Here is a 23037-nt window from a genome sequence, read left to right as displayed (position 1 = left end):
TCCAGGACTCCACGGGAGGTGCCGACTCCCCCAGCCCCGGAGCATCAAGGGACAAAGTGGCAGCAGCTCTTGATGCCCCCACCCCCAGCTCCCCTTGCTGCAGGGGCAGCTGTGTGACTGCTGCTGGTGTCAGTGGGGTTCACGTGGCTCAGGCCAGACACCTGGGCTGGGGACACGCCCCCCCGCCATATCCCTGGGAGAGTGTCTGGGCCCAGGGTGTTCACATCCCCGTCCTCACCCCTCCCTCAGCCCAGCCTGGCTCCTCACCTGGAACAAAGCAGCAGCGTCCAGAGGCGTCGCTGCTGCTGGAGCCCCAGGCACTGCTGCTGTCCCGTGCTGATCTGATGGTGCTGGTGCTGGGATCTTCTAGCTCCTGGTCTGAGGGGGCTGAAAGATCCTCAGAGCCCGGGCAGGGCGATGCCCCCTGCTGGGAATGAGGGCTGGGCTCCTGGGGCCGCTGCTGCCCACATAACAGGCCCCAGAGCCTCCCTGCCTGGCGCCCCTCCTGGGCTGGGTCCTGTCCGCAAATCCTCATCCTGAACCAGCTCCACCTGGGCTTGGTTGGGGTCTCTCCCAGGTCGGCGCCTGCGCTGGGAGCTGGCTTTGTTCTCCAGAAGGCTGGGAACTTCCGCCTTCTGGCCTGGATGGGAGCTGCTTCCCCGCCAGCGGGGACGGAGAGGTGGCTCTGCCCCTTGGGAAGATGGCCGCTCCTCCCCGAAGGCTCTGGGGCACCTGCAGAGCCTTCCTCCTGAACCCGCAGGAGCTTGGCCATCCTGGAATCGAGCGGGAACATGTGTGAGTCTGGGGTCACTCCTGGGCCTTTTCGGTCCCTCCTCAGCCCTGCTCCAACCAGAGCAGCCCCTTCTCCCCCCATAGGAGTGCAGGGAGTGCAAGCTACACACACTGGCAGGAGTTCATTGCATGATCTGCTCCCCCTCAACGTTCCCCCTCGTCATCCCTGCTGCTGCTGCAAGATCCAGGAAGTCTCATCCTTTTAGAGCAATGGGGTCAGTCCCAAAGACCATCGGTTACTCTGGACAAGCAGCTCCTCCAGGATCCTGACATGCCAGCACTTTACACACCTTCCTGCAGCCTCCCAACCCCCATGGCCTGTAGCCATGGGACCCCGACCCTACTGATGGCAAACAGGCCTCAGCTACTGGCTCAGGGTCACACCGAGTGTCAGAGCCATGGATGGACCCCTTCCCTAACCACTGCTGCACACTCCCTCCCACAGCTGGCAATCGCAACCAGGCCCTAGTGTCCGCTCCCCCTGCCTTTGAGAGGGAGTGTCACTCCTGGCTCCATTGCTGCCTATTGATCTGTGGGACTGGGCTCTCTGGGCCTCACATCCCCGAATGGGCTTTAAAGAAGACAATGGTTAAAGTTTGGCCCCAACTCTTTCTTGTTTCTCTACACTTGCCATTTTAGCAAAGTTTAGAATTCTTGACGTTCAACACCTGGAAACATCCCTTTCTCCTTCGCAGACAGCTTGAGCATCCCTCCTCACCCAGGCTCACTGCTGCCAGGAGTTAGAGAATCCACCCTATTCCCTTGGACCTACCCAAGGAGTCCCACAGCAAAGTGGGGACAGAGCCAGAAAGAGAAGCCAACAGTCCTGACTCCTGTTCTAACTATCAGACAACCAACCCCTCAGAGGCAGGGAGAGAGCCCAGGAAATAATCACTCAATTAGGAATCTTTTCTGCACCCTCTCTAATTTTTTTAACATAATATTCAAAATGTGGACACAAGAACTGGATTCAACATTCCAGTTTCAGGCTCACCAATGCTGGATCACTTCCCTTTCCATACTCACTACTCTATCCAGCCAAGAATGGCTTTAACCTTTTTTACCACAGTTTCACATTGACAGATTATGGTGAGCAGCTCATCCACTATGGCCCCCAAATCCTTTTCAGAGTCACAGCTTTCCAGCGGACTGTCCCCCATTCTGTAGGGTGCTGCCTGACTCCTCTGTTACTGGCAGGCTGGGTTTGCATGTGGCTTTATTAAAAGCTAATGATTCAGTAAGTAGTTTAGAAGAACTAGCCCATTAGAGAGAGAATCATGAATTGCTCAAAGACAACGAATGGAGAAAAGCAGCAAGAGCAAACAAACACGTTTGGTTCTGGCTTATTTCCTTGATCTTAAAAGAGAGTAACAAGGACCTGAGTCTCCTCCCTCACAATAGCCCCATGCTCGGCCCAATCAGCATTGAGACTCTGAGACTCAGAAAGCGGAGAGGTCTCACCAGCTGTCGCAGGTCACCACCGGAGGGAGTCACGCTTAGAGCACTATTCCAGCCACATCTTTGGGAGGGCCTCCCGCAAGGAGAGTTGGAGCACAACCCCCCACCCCTGCCCCCCACTCCACATGCGCCCCCAGGTCCTGGTGGTGAAAGGAGAGCAGGGGGAAAGGACAAAGATGCAAGAGAAGAAGAGAAAGGAGGGAGAGACAGGAAAAGGGAAAACAAAAAGGAGAAACCCCAATGTCCCCAGTGATTCTAAGGGACAAAGTCCTAGGTCAGAAATAAAATGCTGCCCCCACAATCTAGTGTTTTCCTTTCCTAAAAATCAGCCGGCACCTGATGGATCAGACTGAACAGGTTCCAAATCTTTCAGAGGCTCTTACCTTCTATATAGGGACGTCTGTTTTCTGGCAAAATCAATAATTGAAGTAGAGAAAACTCTGAAGAGGGTCCTCGTTACGCTCACGTAGGTAAAAGTGAATTATCTCGGTACTCAAGGAGAGACCTCGAGATGGAGACGCGCTGAAGCAAAGCCACAGGGATCTCCAAGGTTGCTCCTGTCCTGCACCCCTGTCCTGCCTGGATGATGTCAAGAGCTCTCTGTGAGATCATCGCCTCCCACCACCTTTGTCCAATAGGCTGAGGTCCTGCCAAAGGCCCTTGTGATGTCACTGCCACACCCACCGCTCCCCTGCAGTGCTGATGTCCTGCCCCTGTCCAGCCACATTGGATGTTTGTGCTGCTTCCCCTGGATCACCCCACTCAATGACTCTTCATTGTGGGGATGACACCGACTATACAGTAGAACACGAGACGCTCTTCCCCATGCTACGCTCAGTTGTTCATAAATTAGTAGACTTTATGGACAGAAGAGACAATTAGACCATGGAATCTGACACCCTGCATATCACTTGCTTTCTGTATAGCATAGTAGCTAGTTTTTGACTAAACACGTTCCAGAAAGGCATCTAGTCTTCATTAGAAGACCTCAAGAAATGGGGAATTCCCACCACTTCCCTTTCTAGTTTATTCCTTTGGTGATTCATCCTCACTGTTGAATATTTGTGCCCTATTTCTAATATGAATTGGTCTCGTTTGAGTTTCCAGCCACTGGGACTTGTTATGCTTTTCTCTGCTAGATTAATGAGCCCTTTAATATCAGCTATTTTCTCTCCATGAAGTCACTTCAACACTTCAATGACATCACCTCCTGATCTTTTTGATAATCTAAACATGCTGAGCTCTTTCACTAGTTCACTAGCAGGCATTTTTCTCCAGCCCTCAAAATGTTTCATTGCTTTTTGCTGCCCCATCTCCAATATTTCAAAATCTTTTTCAAAGGCGGACGCCAAAACTGGATGCAGTATTCCAGGATCAGTCTTACCGATGGTGCGTCACCTCCCTGTGCTCCTCACTGCTCTTTTCATCCAGCCAATGATGGCGTTAGCCCTGGGCACCACAGCATCACACTGGCTGCTCCTGTTGAATGGCTTGCCCAGCATGGCCTCTCAATCCTCTTCACAGTTAGTGCTTTCCTGGATACACTTCCCCATTCTGCAGGTGTGGCCTGCATGCTTTGCTGCTAGGTGTAGGACCTTTCATTTGGTTCTTTTCAAACTTGTTTTCTTTGAATGGGTCCAGCTTATCACGGGATCCGATTGCTCTGCGTCACTGCCCTGTCCTCAGCATTAATTACCACTCTGCTAGTATTTTATCACCCACCCACGTTAGTGGCAGTGATTTTATATTGCGTTGCAGTTCACTGATATTTATTTTCAAGAATTAATCCTTGAGAGATGTTAGGGGGCTTATTCCTTCACCCTCTCACTTCCCTGGTCCTTCTCACATGAACAGAGAGCAACAATACCCGAGTCTGAAGGTGCAAACAATTTGATGTTTATTGGGGTCAACTTCCAGCAAGCATGATTCCAGTTTCCTTCCTTAGTGTCTCCCTTCCCAGCTCTGACACCACAGAGCCTTGCCTGTGTCCCTGTTCCTATTCCCTGTTCTCATTCCCCCCTTAGCAAAACATGATCCCAATTCCCCCTTACTTCCTGACTGACTGCAGACTACATAGAAAAACTTGAGTTCTGCTTAGCTAGACCTTAACCAGTCATTGTACTGACATTTAACTAACCAATCCTAACATACTGTAACATGGTTATTTAACCAATTATATCCCACCAGCCTCTCTATGGCTCCCTCTTCACCAGTGGTTTTCAACGTATTTACCATTGTGAGCTGCACATGCAGCTCTCTGTGTTATGTGGGCCGCATCCACACAACATATATACTACCTGAATGGCTCTGAGGATGTCACATGGGCTGCAGCTGTGTGCTGATTGGGCCCTGGGTTAAGAACTACTGCTCTACACTGAGAGATCTGGCTTGTTTCCAGGCCCCATTGCAAAACCCCAGTGTAAACAAGGTAATGCTGCTAATTGTCACCAGTGTAGCTTAGCCTGGTTTCATGCAGAGATAAGCTACACCAGTTCAACACACCATTTACCTTGTCTACAACGGGACTGTATTAGACCAGCTACACTGAAGACCGGAATCAGGGCAAAACCTCAGGATATGCTTTGCTCAGCTGGAAAAGCTGGATTCTAAAGGTCTTGGCTACAGTGGCAATAGACACAGATACTGCTAAACTGGTCATAGCAGGTGGGATATTCCCGCCAACGGAGCCTTGACGAGGAAATGTTGCTTTATGGAAGCGCTTGTCCTGTTCCAGAATTGAAAGCGCACTGCAGCGTTGAGAGGCGAGGATGTTTCTCATGGAAATTACTGTGTAACTGTAGTTAAGCTGCATAAATCAGCCGTTGTGTCCCGCAATTTGTAAGCCAGTCGTTAAAGAAAAAATGACCACAGCCCTTCTGGTTTGTGCATCCAGGAATCCTTTCATGGTTTTCAACTTTACAGCTTGCCATTTTGAACAGCTCACCAGCTCAGCTGATGGGATTCACCATGAAACCTGCCTGCTTGCAAACTGCATGAGCCCGAATTAGATCACAGCATCGGAATGTGATTTGTTTGGTCTTTGCAGAGGTGTGGCCATTCAAATAAGCAAAGAACTTAATGCGCCAATAAATCAAACCTTTTTTGTTGGGGTGGGGGCAGGGTTGTTCTAAAGAATTTCTCCTGTTCCTACTTCCTTTTATGCATCAATCCCATTTGTTAATCCGCGGATGTTCTGGTAGCTCCTGTGCTTAAAACACAACGGCACAGGCCCCAGATAACAAAATGCAGCCAATAGGGCATGTATGGTATGGGGCATTGTTTAATAAGTCTCCTCTGTAGCTCCTGAATGAGTGTGAAAACACAGGCCTGTGATCCATGCCAGGTTAATGAATGTATTTCTCTCCCCCCCGCCCCCACATCCTCTGTTTCAATGCCACAGCTTCATTTCCTGTACTTTAACAATTGTATTTTGCAAAAATGATGCAGTTGCACTGCCTGGTTAAGTGAGGAAAGTCAGCGGAGAGGCAAACAATTCTGCCGAGATCAAGAGGGAGGAACGCAGACGCAAAATGGGGTGCTAGGATCTCCTAACACAAAATCGGCTTTATTGTAAGACTTAACATATGTACAGATATATAGGGACAGAGGCGGATGAAAGCAGATAAATCAAAATGGCCTGAAAGCTAGAGTCTTATTTTACATTGCCGAGGTTTGTCATGAGATTCTGATAGACTGGTACTGAACTAAAGGGGGAACTGCGGGTGACGGTGAACCCCATAAGGCTTCATGGGAATATGCTTATGAATGTATATATAATATAACTGGAATATGTTTTATGCTACACATGCCATGTAACATATCTACTCAATACACTCCTCCTATTTGTATGCATGTAGCATTTTTGTACTTGAAGTTAGCAATATTGGCTGTATACTTGCTTGATTTCTAAGTAGCCTCTGTAAAGCATTTGAGCAGCTTCTTGAGAAAGGAATGTGCAAGTTAAGTGCCCAATCAAGAAGCACTTAAGAGACAATGGATCTTGGGAGGCTCCAATCCACATAAGAAGTCTACAGGAGGACATTCAAGGTAGCAGGTAAGCCATGGCTGCTGCCTGTAAAACTTGAGTCATGCAGGGACATGTGACTTGCCCATGTGACTCCAAAGCTCCATCTTGGAGCTGGACTTTGTATAGGAGAGAGGAGGAGGCCTCCACCCACAAGAGACAGTCTACTTAAACCCCTGGGAGACCCCTCCATTTTGTCTTCAGCTGGCTAAAGAGAGAGCCTCTCCAAACCCAAGGATACCCGAAAGAAACTGGAACAAAGGAAAGTAACTACAGGGGGGGTGAGTGATTGCTGGACCCAGACCAGAAGGAGACTAGTCTGTAAAAGGAAGCTTACTGGAACTGGTGAGGTTATAGCTGTATTCAGTTTCTTAGACATAGACTTGCGTGTTCTATTGTATTTTCCTTGGTAATTCACTTTGTTCTGTCTGTTACTACTTGGAACCACTTAAATCCTACTTTCTGTATTTAATAAAATCACTTTTTACTTATTAATTAACCCAGAGTATGTATTAATACCAGGGGGAGGGGCAAACAGCTGTGCATATTTCTCTATCAGTGTTATAGAGAGCAAACAATGTATGAGTTTACCTTGTATAAGCTTTATCCAGGGTAAAATGGATTTATTTGGGTTTAGAGCCCATTGGGAGTTGGGCATCTGAGTGTTAAAGGCAGGAACACTTCTGTGAGCTGCTTTCAGTCAAGTCTGCAGCTTTGGGGCAAGTAATTCAGACCCTGGGTCTGTGTTGGAGCACACGGGCGTGTCTGGCTCAGCAAGACAAGGTGCTGGAGTCCCAGGCTGGCAGGGAAAGCAGGGGGCAAGTAGTCTCTTGGCACATCAGGTGTGGCAGCCAGGGGGTTTTTGGATCCACCCATCTCACACATAGCAGAGGATGTGTTGTTGTTTATCAAGGTGGACTGTACTGTGGCTTTAAAAAAACACCAGGCCAGGTCCTCAGCTGGTATAAATCTGCATCATTGTATTGACTTCAACTGAGTTGCCTTACACCAGCTGAGGATCTGGGTCACTGGGTTATGCTTGATGTCAGCTCAGTGGTGAGATATATACACAACTGGTCATTTAATTGACTTGCAGGGGGCTGTGATGACATGGTTGTGGCTAGAAGTTGGTTTCTAACAGAGAGATAATTATACTGGTTTCTTGGAACAGCCTAGCCATATGCCAACTTAAAGAGAACTCAGGATCTCAGCTTGGACTATACTAGTGAGAATGGAAGTGACTTCTAAAGGGTCATGAAGGGAATCTGAGCATTTAAGTAGCTTCTCCATGAATTATACTAAAAATGAGGCAGCAGCTGCGGAGAAGTCGCATTGGTTCATTTCAGCTATCATGACCAAGAGAATAAGAACAGTAGGCTGACGATACAAATACCATTAGTTGGTCACAACTACAGCTAGTTGGAAAATTTTCATCAAAATTTGTTTTTTTTACCCCCAAAATGCAAATTTTGTCAAATCAGAATGTTTTGAAAAACATGTCGATTTTGATGAATTTTCTCCACATCCCAAGAAGCATTTTAATAACATTGAAATATCCAATTTTGGCATATTGTGACTAAAACATTTTCATTTTTCAGTTCAAGATGACTTTTTAAAAAAAAACAACTTTTTTATCTAAAAACATTTGAAAGTTTTGAGATCGAAATGGAAATTAAAGGTTTCAGTTTTATTGAAAGGAAATGTTTTGATTGACCCCCAACCTTTTTTTGGAATTTGGTTCCGCTGGAGATAAAATATTTTGTTTTTGTTCCATTTCAGAACGGTAAAAATGCCCCAAAGCACAGAATTTCCTGTGACGTGGTAACTCTGTGTCCAGCTCACTGCTATTGCAATGAAGTGACTGCAGGACGGATCTGCAGAGGTTCGGTGCTTCCGCTCGTGACCAAAGCCTAATGCAATGACATGTTACTCACACGAGGATTCACATGGATCATTCTTAAACTAGATGTTTCCATTTTAAAATACTGAGGTGGCCTCCAGCCCTCTTTTAGGAAGCTTCTGTCGCTCCTGCCCATGGGGGGGGAGAGGGGAGAGGGGCGAATGGAAAGAACTTGGAGAACTGCAGAGTGACCTTTGCAAACATCTAGCCGCACAGTTTCAGAGTGTTGGGCTGGGTTTTACGCACATGACGCCCATTCAAGGCAGTGGGGAGTGGGCACTTTAAATCCACTGCAAACTCTTGAACACTGCTGGGTCCAATCACTGACTTCTCTGCACCAACCCAAGAGGAAAGCAACTCACTCCACTGAAGCCACCAGAATTACACCCAGCATGTATCTGGCCCACTGAGTTAACCCTCCCAGCTCCCAGCCTTGACAACGCTGCTTTCAAATGCAGACAGATGCCCTGGTTTCACAACAACGGAGATTTGCGGAAGAGACAGAGTGGGTGTGTGGTGTCACAAAGAGCTGGGGCTGCTTTGCCAGACACTGTGGGCTGGAAATCCTGTCAGGAACAGGCAGCAAGTTTCTTATTGGGACTTGATTTCTTGGGTAGCGAGGTGGAGCCGGAGCTCTGTAAGCACAACTCGGCAGGATTTCCCTGTCCCACGGGACTGCCTCCTCCTCTCTGTCCAGCCCTTCGGAGAATGTGTTGAGGGAAATAAAGATGAAGCTCTGAGCTGAGGCCAGGCATTGTTAGTAAAATTGCAGTGTCTTGAGGCTCCATCTTCTTCAGGGTCGATGGGTCATCACAGGCTTCTGCAAGGCACCAAGACACTGAACTGAAAACCTCAGGGCTACAGGATCGAAGACATGAATCTCATTCACCCCCGGACTCGCACTGTTTGCTTTCCATTTCCCTTCTCCCAAGCTGCGTGCCTCTCCTCCTGCCATCCCCACTCGCCGTGGGCTGCCCTCGCTGCCCCTTCCAGAGCAGGCATGAGCGGCAGGTTATATATTTGTGTGGGGCCCGGGCCCCAGCAATATTCAGGGCTGGGCGCCCTGCTCCAGCAATAGTTGGAGCTGGGTCTCTTCCCGCCCCCCGGTCCTGCCTGGATCGGCCCCAGCCACCGCAGGTCTCCCCCCGCCGCCGCGACCCTGCCTGGAGCAGGTCCCAGCCCCCGCCTGCCGCCCCCCCTGCGCGTGTTCCCCCCCCTCCGCCGCGTTGTGTTGCGTCCCTGCCTGACAGAACGCAGCGTGCCTCTCCCCTGCCTGCTGCCCGGAGGGCTCCCAGCAGATTTGCTGTCTGCTGCCACAGGGTCCTAGTGCCTGCTCCCCGCTTGTACTGGCAAGGCAGGCTGCCCTTACCCTGAGCCTCTCCAACCCCAAACCCGCAGCCCCAGCCAGAGCCCTCATTCCCCCGCACCTAATCCTCAGCCCCAGCCCTGAGCACCCCCACATCATGAACCCCTCATCCCCCGGCACCCTAATCCTCAGCCCCAGCCAGAGCTCTCATCCCCCTGCACCCTAATCCTCAGCCCCAGCCAGAGCCCTCATCCCCCCACACCCTAATCCTCTGCCCCAGCCCTGAGCGCCCCCACATCATGAACCCCTCATGCCCCCACACCCTAATCCTCTGCCCCAGCCCTGAGCGCCCCCACATCATGAACCCCTCATCCACAGCCCTCATCCACAGCCCAACCCTCTTCCCTAGCCCTGAGCCCCCTCCTGCATCATGTACCCCTCATCCTCAGCCCCACAGTCCTCACCCTGCACTCCCGCCAATCCCCAAACTCCCTCCCTTCCCACACCCCTTCCCAACCCCATACTCCATCCCAAAGCCTGCACCCTTCACCTCCTCCTGCACACCCACCCCCTGCCCCAGCCCAGAGCCTGCACCCAGCACCCTTCCTGCACCCTAATCCCCAGCCCAGGATCTGCACCCCAGACCTCCCCCGCCGAGCCCCCTCCCAGAGCCTTAGGCAGGTGGGGGCGGAGTTGGGGGGGCAGAGTTGGGGGCGGGTTCTGGGCCCCACCAAAATTTTTACCAACCTGCCACCCATGAGAGCAGGAGATGAAGCCACCAGCATGGCTCCCGGGGGAGACGTACCCCTGGAAGATCCAACTGCCTCCTTTCATCATGCCCCTGTCATGGTCTTGTGCGTGCTGCTGTCCTAGCCACATGACTTGAGATCGGCTCTGCACTCAACAGCTCCATTTCTTGCCTAGCAGGCTCCAGTGACTGCACACTGGCGAAGGGCGGGTAGGCTGAACCACACCACAGAGGAGTGGTTGCTGTTCTCTGGGCACCATTGGTGTCTCATAGGTTTCAGCAGTGGAGCCCCATGGAGGCACCGTGCATATCTTGACCAACATTAGAGGGGTGAAATACAGTTTGCTAAGACTTCTGTGCTAATTTAGTGATGTAGCAAAATGCCCAGACCGTATATGGCCAATCAGCAAGAACTCTAAGCAACCCTCTGCTCCTAAAGTGCAGGACAGGATCCCCAGCTGCAGCAATGACTTCTTTGCACACACCCCCCCACACACACTCAGTTGCTGCACTGAGCTGAGCCAGACCAGAGACTGGCAGCCCTAATCAGCTCCAGGATCTGCAGATTGAAACCCCTCCAATCATGTGTCGGGCCAATAAGTGAGAGTCTGGCAGGTTACCGCGAAGATGCGATCTGCTTTCCTGTTCTTCCCGTTGGGGTTCCTTTGTGTCAAAGAGCCTCGGTAAATGGAGTTTCGATCAAAGGATTCGTCGCCGTCTTTACAAAAAGAAAAGATAAAATAGCTTAGGTTGGTGGTGCTGAGCTAAGATCACGTGTGGGTGACAAGAAATGCACCTGGATCTTTTGAAATAGCTTCCTCACCCTGCTCTGGGCCCGAGTCTCCTCTGACTCACAGCAGTTTTACACAGGTGTGTAAGCAGTGAGTTACTCCCAATTTACACCACTTGTAAACCAGAAGAGACTTAGACCCTTCATATTTGAGGCACACAGGGTGTGAGCCAGGTCATATTCCACATCAGTCAGAAGTGTCAGTTACTCACTGAGCCTCTGGTGTGATTTCCGTTCATAATTCAGTACCTACAGTTCATGAATGTGCCTGAACAATTCAACCAACAGCCTCCTGGTTATTCAGCCAGCTGCTCGGCTCAGCATGCTCATTACTCTATTGGTGACTCCCGATTTATATTTATACGTCCCCCCAATTCCCGTGCAGGAAAACAGCAGGAATCCACCTTGGAGATGCTCTGAGAGGCAGCATCACAGAATCTATTAGAGTAGCACGTCCAGCGACCCTGGAAGTGGCTTGATAATTTCTCAGAACAGGTTCTTGGCCAGCATAGACAAGAGGCAACTCGGGGTGTTCAGGGTGCAGGTGAGAGCACCCTGTGACTGTCGTTCAGCGGGACTGTACTGTCTGCATGTGGAAACGTAACTCCCAGCTAAAGGCCTGGTTCTCCTTGGCTTTGCTTCTGTGGAGCCTTTACGCCAGTGGCTTCTCTTTTGACCTGGTCCCATGACTGTGGTGGGACCAGGTCAAACTCAGTGAGATAGTCAGAGAAATAACAGCAACTCTTGACTTGTGCTCAAATTAATCCAGTCACCTGCATTGCTGCTATTTGGAGTAGACACCAGGGCACCATGGCAGGTGCATTAGAAACATAAGGGGCCAGATCCTCTGTCCCTCCCATGCCCCCTGCAGCACAGAAGGGACTGTCGTAAGGCAGCAGCTGGGGGTTCTCCTAGATGAGGGATCCTCAGCTGGCACGGCTGCCCCGGCATATGGGGTTGTGCTGGGGCAGGGCTGTGGTTCCTTGGGAGCCATCCTCCACCAGCACCAGCGGGAGGTGCACATACTGGCTATCAGAGCACCGCAGATGGGGAAGGAGAATTCACCTGGCAGAGGAACAGCACCGGGACACTGTGAGTGGCTCTCCACTGCCCCTTCCTCAGAGGCCCTGCGTAGGTGCTTGCTGGGGGTGGAGGCCGGAGGAGAGGTATCGGGCTGGATGGGGAGTAGATTAGCTACTATGGCCATTCTGGGCTGAGAACACTGGGAGGCTGCTGGAGCGTAGAGCAGACCCCTGCAGCAGCTCAGAAATAAGCTGATTTTAAGCCCCTTGTGCGCCAGCTTTGCTCATCCACTCCCTGGGGTGCATCTTTTGCGCTGTGCTTCCAGGAGCCCTCTGCTCAAAAGAACAAAGGCTCACGTACACGCTGCAGCTGGGTTCTGCTTACACAAAGCACTGACGGGATCACTCTGGTCAGAGCAATGGCTGCTCTTTGAAAGCAGGGCTGCCTTTACTCTCCTGCAATGATCCCACAGCAAATCCACTCAGTTCACAAGATCAGGCACTGCCAGCTAAACCTGCTGGCTAAATATCGAGCCACGACCCCTCGGCCTCATGCCTCATCGTTACCAGGAAAGCTGATGGAACGAGAAAGTAGCTGAGGATGTAGCGGATACAGGAGTGGAACGGAGTGCAGCCTGTTCTTTGGCAGCGGGACGGGCGCTGGAGCGGGGCCGGGGATAGAGGCTTGTTTCTGTCAAACTAAGACAGGATTCAAAAGGGAAACATAGCTGCTCAGGAACCACTGTTCTGATCCTGACTGTGTTCTCAAATTTTAAGCCATCCAGGGTTTTTCTTTTAAAATCTATTTGCCGGAGGTTCTTAGCGATCGAGAAAGACAAAACACAACATTCTGCCTAAAAACCACAGTACCACTGAAACACGGACTCGGGTTCCTACGCTAAAAGCATCAGACAAAGCCGGGGTATCATCTGCAATTCTCCCTTCCTGCACTCAGAGCAGAGCAGCGGGTGGGCTCTCTGGTTCTCGCACGGTTCTGCTCTTGGCAGACCTTGCAAACACCTCTGTGGTCGGAAAGTCCTTGGGTATGCTGGAGCTGTGGGGAGGAGGGGCAAAGGGAGCCTTACAAGAGCTTTTTGTCTCCTCGGCCCAGTTCTGGGAATAGCTCAGCCTGTCTCTGCTGTTACACGGCCTGGAGATCGTGGTGCATTCCAGGCATGTCCCCAATCCAGCCCTGTTGTGCCTGCCTACGCTGGAGGAGCTGGGAGGAATCCTCTGCTGCACAGTTCGGTCACCTTCAGCGACTCTCTGCACCACTGAAGCCTTCGCACGGGCCAGGATCTGGCCCCCTGCTGGGCACGGAGGCTCCCAATAGCAGGTTAATTACTTCAATTCCTTGGTAAAGGGACACAATGGGCCAAAATCCCCCTTGGAGTAAGCAGATGCCACTTCGCTGATTTCCAAAGAGTCGGGCCCACTTCCAGCCAGGCTGCGCGTGGCCCATTTTAGTGGTATATGGCTGCATCTGAAACCCCAGCTACAGGGGTTCTTTCCGCAGCGAGGCACAGACCGGCCTATTGGTCTCCACTGAGGCAAACGGGAGCAAAGTATAAACTCCCATTCGTTAGGCCGCTGCACTGAGGGGGACTGCAGGCACACTGTGTTACGGAAACTTCCTTAGTCCCCCTCTGAACTCCCCACATCCCTACGAACCCGGGAACGCCAGGCTTAATGAGGCAGCTTTTTGAACCTCTACACGATCGCCCATTCGCTCTCGCCTCGTTCCAATTTCCCCTAACTGCATCCTTCCCTGCACCACCTTGCACGTCATTGACCTGTGGGGAGAGTGGCAAGGAGATACCGAGTCATTCTGCTTCCCTGTGGGGGCGCCTGGGGGATTAGACTCCTGCCCTGACGTCAGCTGACTGCCCCATCGCTCTATCTGCATGCCAGAAGTGCAGCACCCCCGTTATCTAGCTGCCCTTTCAGGGAAAGAGCCCATGACCCTTCCTCACCAACAAAGAGAAGGGACCTCGCTCCCTGTGAGATTCAGACCAGGAAACATGCCTTGCAATTCACTTTTAATGGGGGCAGGGGGAGGGTGGGATGCTAAATCCATTCTCTGTATGAAATGATTGCTTTTCCCGTTCCTCGCCACTCCGTCCCCTGCTCAGCACTTATCTAGAGGGAGAGCAGCTCTTTCTTCAATCCCTCCTGCAAGCTTATGATTCAAGATAAGCGAGAAGTGGAAAAATCATTTCCTAAGGGCTCTTGCCGACAGCAGCCAGGGCATAACGTATCCAGAGCCCTTCCATTGGCACGGCCACGGCGGCTAGCTTTCGGGTCTTCGTCGTCTGTGAGACCCTTCTAGCAGCTGCAGCGTAGCTGGCCTGGCGGAGGCAATGGCTCCTGCCCCCGGAGAAGAGGTCAGAATGGTGACGATCCGGGGACTGCAAAGACACTCACATCGAGGGAAAACCCACAAGGGGAGCGGCAAATACCGCAGACGTGAGGGAGAGGGGGAATGCTGACGATCTGTATTTCCTTAGGGGAGTGGAGCGTACAGAATCCTGTTCTCCGCTGGGAGGGGGCCAGGAAGATTTTTAGCCTTTTGCCTCAATCTGGCCACCAGACTCTACTTCCTTTCTCGGATCCCGCAGGTCTATTTCTAAAATCCCATCCCCCTGCACTTGCCATACCGGCTCCCTGGTTGAAAAACATGGCCGGAGGCCGGACAGATGTGACTTCCAGCCCCCACAGTGCGGGACATGAGTCCCCACAGGGTCCGACATTACCCCCACCCTTTCCTCAGACACAAGCAGAGAACACAAGTCTTACCGGCAATTTCAAGGGAACTGTTGAATTTTCTCCTTAACACCTGTGGCATAGACATTACCTAGAAGAGAAAGGAGAGGAATCGTCGTTAATCTCTGGGACTGTGCCCTTTCCCTCAAAGCATTGTCGGAGGGGCCCAGTGGATAGCCTTAAAGGCAGGCTTTCCTTCTGTGTTTAGGAAAGATACCAATCTCCAACACGCCTTCACATGTCCATCCCGGTCACAGTCAGCCAGCTGAGCATGTACCGGTGGGAACGGTCACAGACAACCAGCTGAGCATGTACCGGTGGGAACGTTGTGTTTACTATCTGACTGTACCCAGAATACACGGCAGGCGGGGGATACACAAGGGGAAAAGCAAAGCAAAGATCATTGTTTAATTCTTCCCAAAGTCAAAACTCTATTTGACACGAGAAATCCTGACAGCCCTCCTGGAACTAATTCTAGTGCTAAGAAGCTGTACCTTAGACAGCACTTTGTTAACCTTAAGGCGAATGGTTAGGAGGCCGGGCACCATACAGAAGTCTGCATTCTCCAGAGGGTTAAGAGATATTATTGCACATTCAGAATGAAAATAATACAGCATTCATAACAGGTACCAGATTAGTGGCCCGATAGTCAGAGGGACCCTCTTTAGCTCTAGCATCAGTGCAAACTTCCCTAAGCGGCTATGCCGTCATGTCTCAGCCCTGAGCGGGAGTAATCACTTTGGCCAACTAAGCATTTACGCGTCTGCTTAAGTCTACTCCTATTCAGCCATGTTTTGCTGACTAGGGATAATTTGAGTCTGTGGACCAGTGGCTACCTCATAACACCCCCTGGTGGCCTCAGAACAGCCCTGCATGCAGCCCCTCCTCTCTGTTTCCCCTCTTAGATCCCCAAATAAACTCCATGCAGGGTTTTCCCAGTCAAACCACAGCAGCCCTCCCTGGGGTCTGATTTATTAACTCAAAGCTCAGAACTAAACACCCTTCAGCAGGGTACAGCCCAACTGCCCCGGTCTGGTGAAGGCAGGAAGGGCTCTGACAAGCTACGCCCCGCCCTTCCTAGCTGCAGCCATCTCCTACAGGAAATTCCCTGGTTCCCGTCAGGCGGGGCTCATCCCTCTATCAGGGTTGGCTTGGCCCCAGGCTCTCCAGCCCAAGGCAAGCCACCCTGCTACAGTGGAGAGGACAGTGCAGTTCCCATGCCCATCACTGGCCTTTCTGTCAAGTCTGCCAACAGCAGCTACCAATTATACATCTGTGACGTGGACACGTGTCCGTTAGGAATTGGCTGAGTCACCCAAGCCCATTTCACGCAGGCTACTTGATGTCTCTTCAAAGGGTTGTGGCCACAATCACTCCAGACTACCCAAGGTTTCTCTGGTTTCTTTTAATCACGTCGTTGGCAGCCAGGAGCCATCTGTGTACTCACTTTGAAGTCATTTGGCGATGCCATCTCTGAAGAGTCCGTACTTTGATCTCCTTGGCCGCTACCTGCGTTCCGGGGAGGCTGGAGCATAAACAGCTTAGGACAGAAGAAATGTAAAAGATTTCTATGACTTCTTCAGTGCCAAAAGACAAGCGAGAGGCACAGCTGTCCACTGGGCTGACCAGAGCAGCTGGGACATTTGCAGCACTGGTCCTCCATGCCAACTCATCCTCCATGGTGATACTGAGGGACCTATGAGTTACATTAACTGACGGCTCAAAGTGTGGCATTGAGCGAATAGCAGAGCACTGGGTTCTAGTCCCAGCCCTGCTACTAACTGAGGTAACTTCGGGCAAGTCACTTCACCTCTTTGTTTCCCCTCCCAACATTTGACTGTCTTGTCTGTTTAGATTGTAAGTGTGTCCCATGAGCTCTTGATGCCAACTGGCAGAGTGCATAAGGGTTACAGGAATCACCGGGGTCTGGCATTTACATTCTGGTTCATCAAAGAGTCTGATGTGAGGTGTCTACAGAAAGCTGGTGTCGCACTGGTCATCAATGTCGGTGTGATATGCGTGTGCGTGTGTTGTGGAAAGAGTTATGTACTTACACTGAAAATTATGTTTTTAAGGTCTAAGGACAAGTAAAAAGCAGGTTTTCTTTCAGACAAGAAACATTTATGGGTCTGTTTACATGTAAATTAAGTCTTGCTTGGTTCACACTGGGCCTCCACTCACAAGCCTGAGCCGAATGCTAATGAAGATTGTGGAATCTTCACAGAAAGGAAATTCACAGGAAGAGGAAAAGAGCAAGAGTTTTTCTGTTGAGGGGCAATACACTGAGCTTCGGAAACCATATCTGAGGTACAATTCTGGGCATTCCTTCAGTTTGTGAGGACAACTGATCAGCAGGCTTGATCCTACGAGAAGGGATCTCAAACCAGCTGAAAACACTAGGGAAATTACTTGGGGTAAGTTTGCTTTCTTGGAGGAGGTAGGGGAGTACCTCGTTAGTTACATTTGGCTCCAGAAAGCACATTATGATTTTGTTTTATATGTAACCACTTATTTCCAATATCCTTTCCCACCCTTACTTGAATCTCTGTTCTTTGATAATAAACAGATCCTTTTTGTATCTACAAAGACAGAGAAAGTGAGAGAGCTAACGGCCGTGGTGATGCCGAGTTCCATCCTGCACGCGGGTATGTGCTGTTCCTTTGGGAGTGTTGCAAGCATTCAGTGGAGCAGAGGTGGGGCACTACAGAGGGGTTGGTGTGTGCCCATTGCTCACCTGCACAGAGACAATGAGGCCTGCAAAGTCCTGGCAGGCAGTGCTTGTGTTGCCAGAGACTGGTGGTTTCAGAGAGCTGATCCACAACAGGCATAGACAAGACTGCTTCCCACTAAGGGCACGTGGTACCTCCCAACCCTGGCTACTCCAGGGGAGTGTCACAGTGTGGTTTTAGGGGCAGGGCTGGTCTCATACTGTGTGTGTGTACAATGCCTAGTCCCGTAGTGTCCTGGGACCTCTAAGCCACAATTCCAGTAACAACAGCCAGGAGATAAAATCCCCTTTTACAATACGGATCTCAGCTGACTGATCCTAAGAAAGTTCTCGTGTCCCCGTTTTAAGGGGTCGTACGCTGACATGGCAGCGGTTGCTGCAGATGAGGATCTCATGTCTAAAATGAATGGGGAAAACTGAAGACTTCCTGTCACAGAGGAGTGGGATTTCTGTCTTATAAAGAAGGAGACAGCGTGCAGTAAACGAGTTCCTTCTGAACACAGGGCAAGGGGCCTGTAAATGTATGTGCAGGGTCTAGACACTGGAGTGGGACTCAGGAGACCTGGCTTCTATTCCCAGCCCTGCCACTGGCCTGCTGGGTAACCTTGGGCAAGTCACTTCCCCTCACTGTGCCTCAGTTTCCCCATGTGTAAGAGGGGGATAATGCTACTGCCCTCCTCTGCAAAGCACTTTGAGATCTACCGATGGCAAGTGCTGTAAAAGAGCTAGGGACTGTTATCCCAGAGCTGTTTTGTTTATATCATATGTAGAATAGCACTTGGGTTAAGGGCCTGATGCAGGAACCGGCAGGGGAGGCTTTTAGTCCTGGGCTATTCAAGTGGTCAGACAAGATGGTCATAATCGTCCCTTCTGGCTTTAACATCACGGTGTCCCATGCACAGCTGAATGCTGGGTGCACCCTCTGCAGGCAGACACACTCACCTGCGTGCTGTATTTCTTCTTTGGCTTTTCCACTGGTTTCACTGTCAGCCCAGCAGCACTCAGCGCTGCGATTCGAGACTCTATATCGGAAACCTAAGAGAAAAAATGCACATAACTTCCTACAGGTGCAGCCCCAGAAACGACCCCGGGAGCTGGGCAGATCCCAATCACCACCAATCCCTCTGGTGTCACCTCCGCTGCAGCCACTGGCCCCAGTGCCTCGCCTGCCAGGTTCGTGCCGGGTTGGAGAGTGAGCCCGCCCTGCACCCATTCCGCAGCAATGGCTCTGCTTTGGGTGTTGCAACCTGGTGCGTGGGACTGCGGCACCATTCAGGTTTGGCCCAGCCGCCCCTCCATAGTTGGAGACAGAAGGGCGGATGGGCCAAATTTGATTGGTGTTGTGACCTAGAGAATGGGGGTCGTGGCGCCAGTCAGGTTTCGCCACCTACCCTTCCAGACAGGCCAAACCTGAATGGCACTGTATCCCCCACGTGCAGGTTGTGCTACCACTCAGCAAATTGCCCCCGACTGCCGTGCTGCCAGTGAGACACACCGTGCGTAACGTGCGTACGGCTGTGAACACCACTATCAATATGGCAGCGTAAAGGAAACTCTCATTCCGAGTTTACTTTCTTACTGAGTAAATGATGAAGCATTCAGGGTTGGCCCAGCGCTGCGTTTGTACAGCGCCGAGCACAGCTGGGGGGCTGGTCTGAGACGCCAGCCCCTAGGCACTAATAAATAACAATGCAAGAACCAGCCTGACCTCGCTGGTTCATCCGCTTTGTATAACTGAGCTATCACCTCGCTCTCGGCACGCTGCATCTGCACGGCCGCCGATGCCACTTTGTCCTCCAGCTCTGACAGCTCGGAGTCTGTGGTCCCGCTGTGCCGCGCGCGTTCCGCTAGGTCCCTCGGGGTTTGCTCCAGCCCGGATGTCTTTCCAGCAGTCGTGGAGACCTGAAAAAAAAGCCCTTGTGTGACTCACCTCGCAGTCAGGCATCGTCTGCTCTGCCGTCTTCCCATTCTAACCCCCGCTGCGTTGACACAGGCTGCTCTCTCATGCCTAGTTAAGACAGTCCTCAGGTTACCATGGACTCAGCTCCAGATGGACTGGGGAGATCAGAGCCGTATAACTGCAAACTTCTGTTTCGCTGAACAGTCTGTACCTTTGGACTCCCGCAGGGCTTCCTTCCTCCAAGGGACTGGGTCATTTCCTCCCCTTTGCTATTTTTCAAAAGCAGCGATCGCTCTGGCGAAGCGGGAAAAGCTCCCTGTGAAATACCAGGACAAAACGCCACGACCTGAATGCGCGGTGTCAGCGTCTGAGCACGGATCGTCATGTCGTGCATTGAGTCTAGGAGGTAGGCACTTAGGAACAAGGCCAGGCTGCTGTGTCCTGCTCTAGCACGCTTGCAAGGCGAGGAGAGAGAGAACAACACTGCCAGGCTGTGAACGCCTCCTGTCTTCTCTAGCTGTGTCTGGATCTGCTGAAGAGCTCGGTGCGGTGTAGAGATGCTACACTTTTGGGAGCTGGAGGTGTCATTAACTCACCAGTCCCTATCTCTAGCATCTTTATGTTCTGGAAATACATTTCTGGGTAGGGATTCCTCCATGTGCCTGCCAACAAGGTGTTGCATTCACATGCCAACTGGGGTCTATTTGAAGATATACGTAAATGTTTCTTTCTAGACAAAAGGGTTAAAGAAACATTATTACCCATCCTAATACACCATTTGATTACCACTAAGTTTTCAGTTTACTGAAGAACCCTTATTTCTTGATGATTCCCATCAAATTCTAAAAAAAAAAAAGATTGGTTTACTTGATTTTGAGAGAGATTTTCATGAAAATGTACATCATTTCATTGCTGTAGCTTTTGGTGTTGTTATAGAACCAGTACAACCAACTTACAAAATAGTTGTATTCTGAGTCCTTTTTTTTTTTTTTTTTTTGGTCTAAGCTCCTTGGGGCAGACACTGTCTTTTTGGTCTGTGGTTGTACAGTGCCTGGCACAATGACATCCCGGTCCCTGACTAGGGCTGCTCGGCACTATTGTAATACACCTAATAAATACAGGACAGTGCCCGGCACTGTGGGGTCCTGCGCTTAAGGCTATGATTTGGGGCATGGAAAATTGTTGGTAAATTTCACAGCGCGGGTGCTGGAAACAATCACGGAAAGTCACTGAATAATGTGGTTTTCTCTACATCCACATACACACGAGTATAGTGTGTGTGTGTGTGGGGAGGGGGGTTTGGAAGGTAAGGCCCGTCGTGGGGAGGGGTTGGAGGGCAAACTTACCCCATAGTGGCGGTTCCTGTGCTGGAGGGCTGGGCCCTGCTTCCTGCCATGGGTGTTTCAACCTAGCACACGGGGTTGCACGGCCACTTAGGTTTGGCCCAGCTGCTCCTCAGTCTCCATTTATGGAGGTGCGGCCGGGCCAAAGCTGAGTGGTGCTGTGACCCCCTGCGCTAGGTTGCAAGGCCACTTGGTTGGGGAGCCTCATCAAATGTGTTTTATAGCTGTTTCCAAATGGCAATGATTTTATTCAAATTCACAATTTCCATGACCAAACTGTAACCATGCCTGGGGTTCCTCGGCACCTAATAAATAACGTACAGCGCCTAGCGTCATGAGAACGTAAAAACATAAGAACACAGTATGTTCGTACCGATGAAGACACACATCCAACACCTGATTCTAAGTGTTATGTTAAACAGAAGTACCATGACTACCTTGAGACCCACAAGGACTGAGTCAACCTACATGTTTGACTGAATGAGACATTAATAACTAATATGCAAAATAGCCCTGTTAGAGTAAGAGTGCCAGCATACTGCTCCCATCAGGGCCGGCTCCAGGCACAAGCTCAGCAAGCAGGGGCTTGGGGCGGCCAAGGGGAAGGGGCGGCACGTCGGGCTCTTCGGCGGCAATTCGGCGGCGGGTCCCTCTGGGAGGGAAGGACCAGCCGCTGAATTGCTGCCGAAGAGGAAAGTGGTGCGGTGGAGCAGCCGCTGATCGCAATTGCGGCTTCTTTTTTTTTTTTTTTGCCGCTTGGGGCAGCAAAAACCCTGCAGCCGGCCCTGGTTCCCATGCTTTTCTGAATGATCCCATCATCTTATTACTGCAAATAGTCTCTCCTCCTCCATTCACGGCTCCCTGGCTTGCTGTGCCTGCACTGTGTAACGTGTGAAGTTAGAGAGAACACTCTCCAAGGCAGGAAGCCTTGCACTGGAAGGCACCTAGTACAGGGTAAAATAAATCCAAGTACTAAGAATCCAACCAGGGACTAGAAACCTGCCATGTGCCCGAGGTGTGAAAAATCCAAGTGTTGTGTATTTCTAACTAACTGCAATTATCCACCCCAGCGATTTGGTAAATCGTTTCAGTGTGTCACTGTCCATCACAATCTGTTGGTGAACAATTAAAAACCACTCCGAAAAGTTACTTTACAAACACTAATGAATGCTCGGAACATCCAGGGGACAGAGACAGGAGAGAGGAAATTACTTGCCCACAGTGGCAGTATGACTCGGGAGTGGGCAGCTCCCACCTCTGCGATCTGGCTCCCACCCCCGTCCTGTTGCCTGTGAATAACCTCGTTAAGGGTATGAGCCCCCAATGGTTTTAGAAGGCACCTAAAGTCCATGGCTGGATTCTCTCTTTGTGGGGAGGAATTCAAAGACGGAAGCTGATGTGAAGGGTCCCACTGTCACTGGGATGGAGCATTTCATTCAGAAACCGGCAGCACTGTGGTATTTCAGAGGAAGTTTTGCCTTTTGTAGCTATATTTTTATGACCAAACTCTCCGATGAATGAACGAAACACACAGTGTAAAAACTATTCCCAAACTCAAAAGCAAAATCCCCCAGCCCAGACCTCCCTTTGCCCACTAAAGCTTACAACACTATCTGCCAAGGTCAAAAGAAATGACTTGGAGGTTTAACAGTTCCACTCCCAGTCAAGTGATCCATTTCCAATAACTGTAACAATACTATGCAGCATTACTTACTACAAAACACTGCATGGGAGATGCTACGCAAGAGTGAACATCCAAACTTACCAGCTTACTTGCATAAACCTACACGACCATATTAGCAACAGACCAATCACTCCTTTCCTGTTCCTAAAAACATTCTCCCACTCCACTGCCACACCGCACTATGAGACACTGTATAGAACCCGAACAGAACGTACTCCATGAGCCCCCTTCAAGCTTTACTACACATCGAGCCAAACCCCAAGGTAGTTAATGGAAAGACTCACGTTGACTCCAAAGGGTTTTGGATCAGGCCCTTACACGTATAACGTCAGCGATATCCAGCCAGCAGCACCCTTGGTAAGGGGTGAAGGAAGGACATTTTAACCCAGACTTTCCTGCTACCATAGAATCGATCGAGGGACTAACAGTTAAACTGAGATGGTGTAAAATGGCCACTGGATAGGAGACTTGTGTCAACCCATCAAAGCTGGGCTCCTCTCCTCAGCGGAGAGGTGTGTGTGTGTGTTAGTTACACCTGGGTGGGATATGTAGTAATAGATGGTTGAGGCCCATGACAGG

General features: G+C 50.7%; 1 protein-coding gene across 10 annotated transcripts in view; it reads right to left on the bottom strand.

Annotated features, from left to right (window-relative positions):
* Window positions 1–7198: 7198 nt before the first annotated feature.
* MLPH (melanophilin) overlaps window positions 7199–23037 on the bottom strand; it is an 84809-nt gene continuing 68970 nt past the window's right edge. For all 10 annotated transcript variants that reach the window (XM_039495083.1, XM_039495087.1, XM_039495093.1 and 7 more), the window contains 6 exons: window positions 19278–19433; window positions 18474–18566; window positions 16251–16343; window positions 14837–14894; window positions 10849–10946; window positions 7199–8994 (listed from right to left, as the gene is read on the bottom strand). In XM_039495083.1, the coding sequence (XP_039351017.1) occupies window positions 8968–8994; window positions 10849–10946; window positions 14837–14894; window positions 16251–16343; window positions 18474–18566; window positions 19278–19433 (525 nt within the window). In that variant the 3' untranslated portion in view covers window positions 7199–8967. The remainder of the gene's footprint in view (window positions 8995–10848; window positions 10947–14836; window positions 14895–16250; window positions 16344–18473; window positions 18567–19277; window positions 19434–23037) is intronic.

This window comes from Mauremys reevesii, linkage group 11 (assembly GCF_016161935.1).
Source record: "Mauremys reevesii isolate NIE-2019 linkage group 11, ASM1616193v1, whole genome shotgun sequence".
NCBI classification, from domain to species: Eukaryota; Metazoa; Chordata; order Testudines; family Geoemydidae; genus Mauremys; species Mauremys reevesii.
The sequence above is the reverse complement of the archived record's forward strand: the minus strand, read 5'-3'. Positions and strand labels throughout refer to the sequence as shown.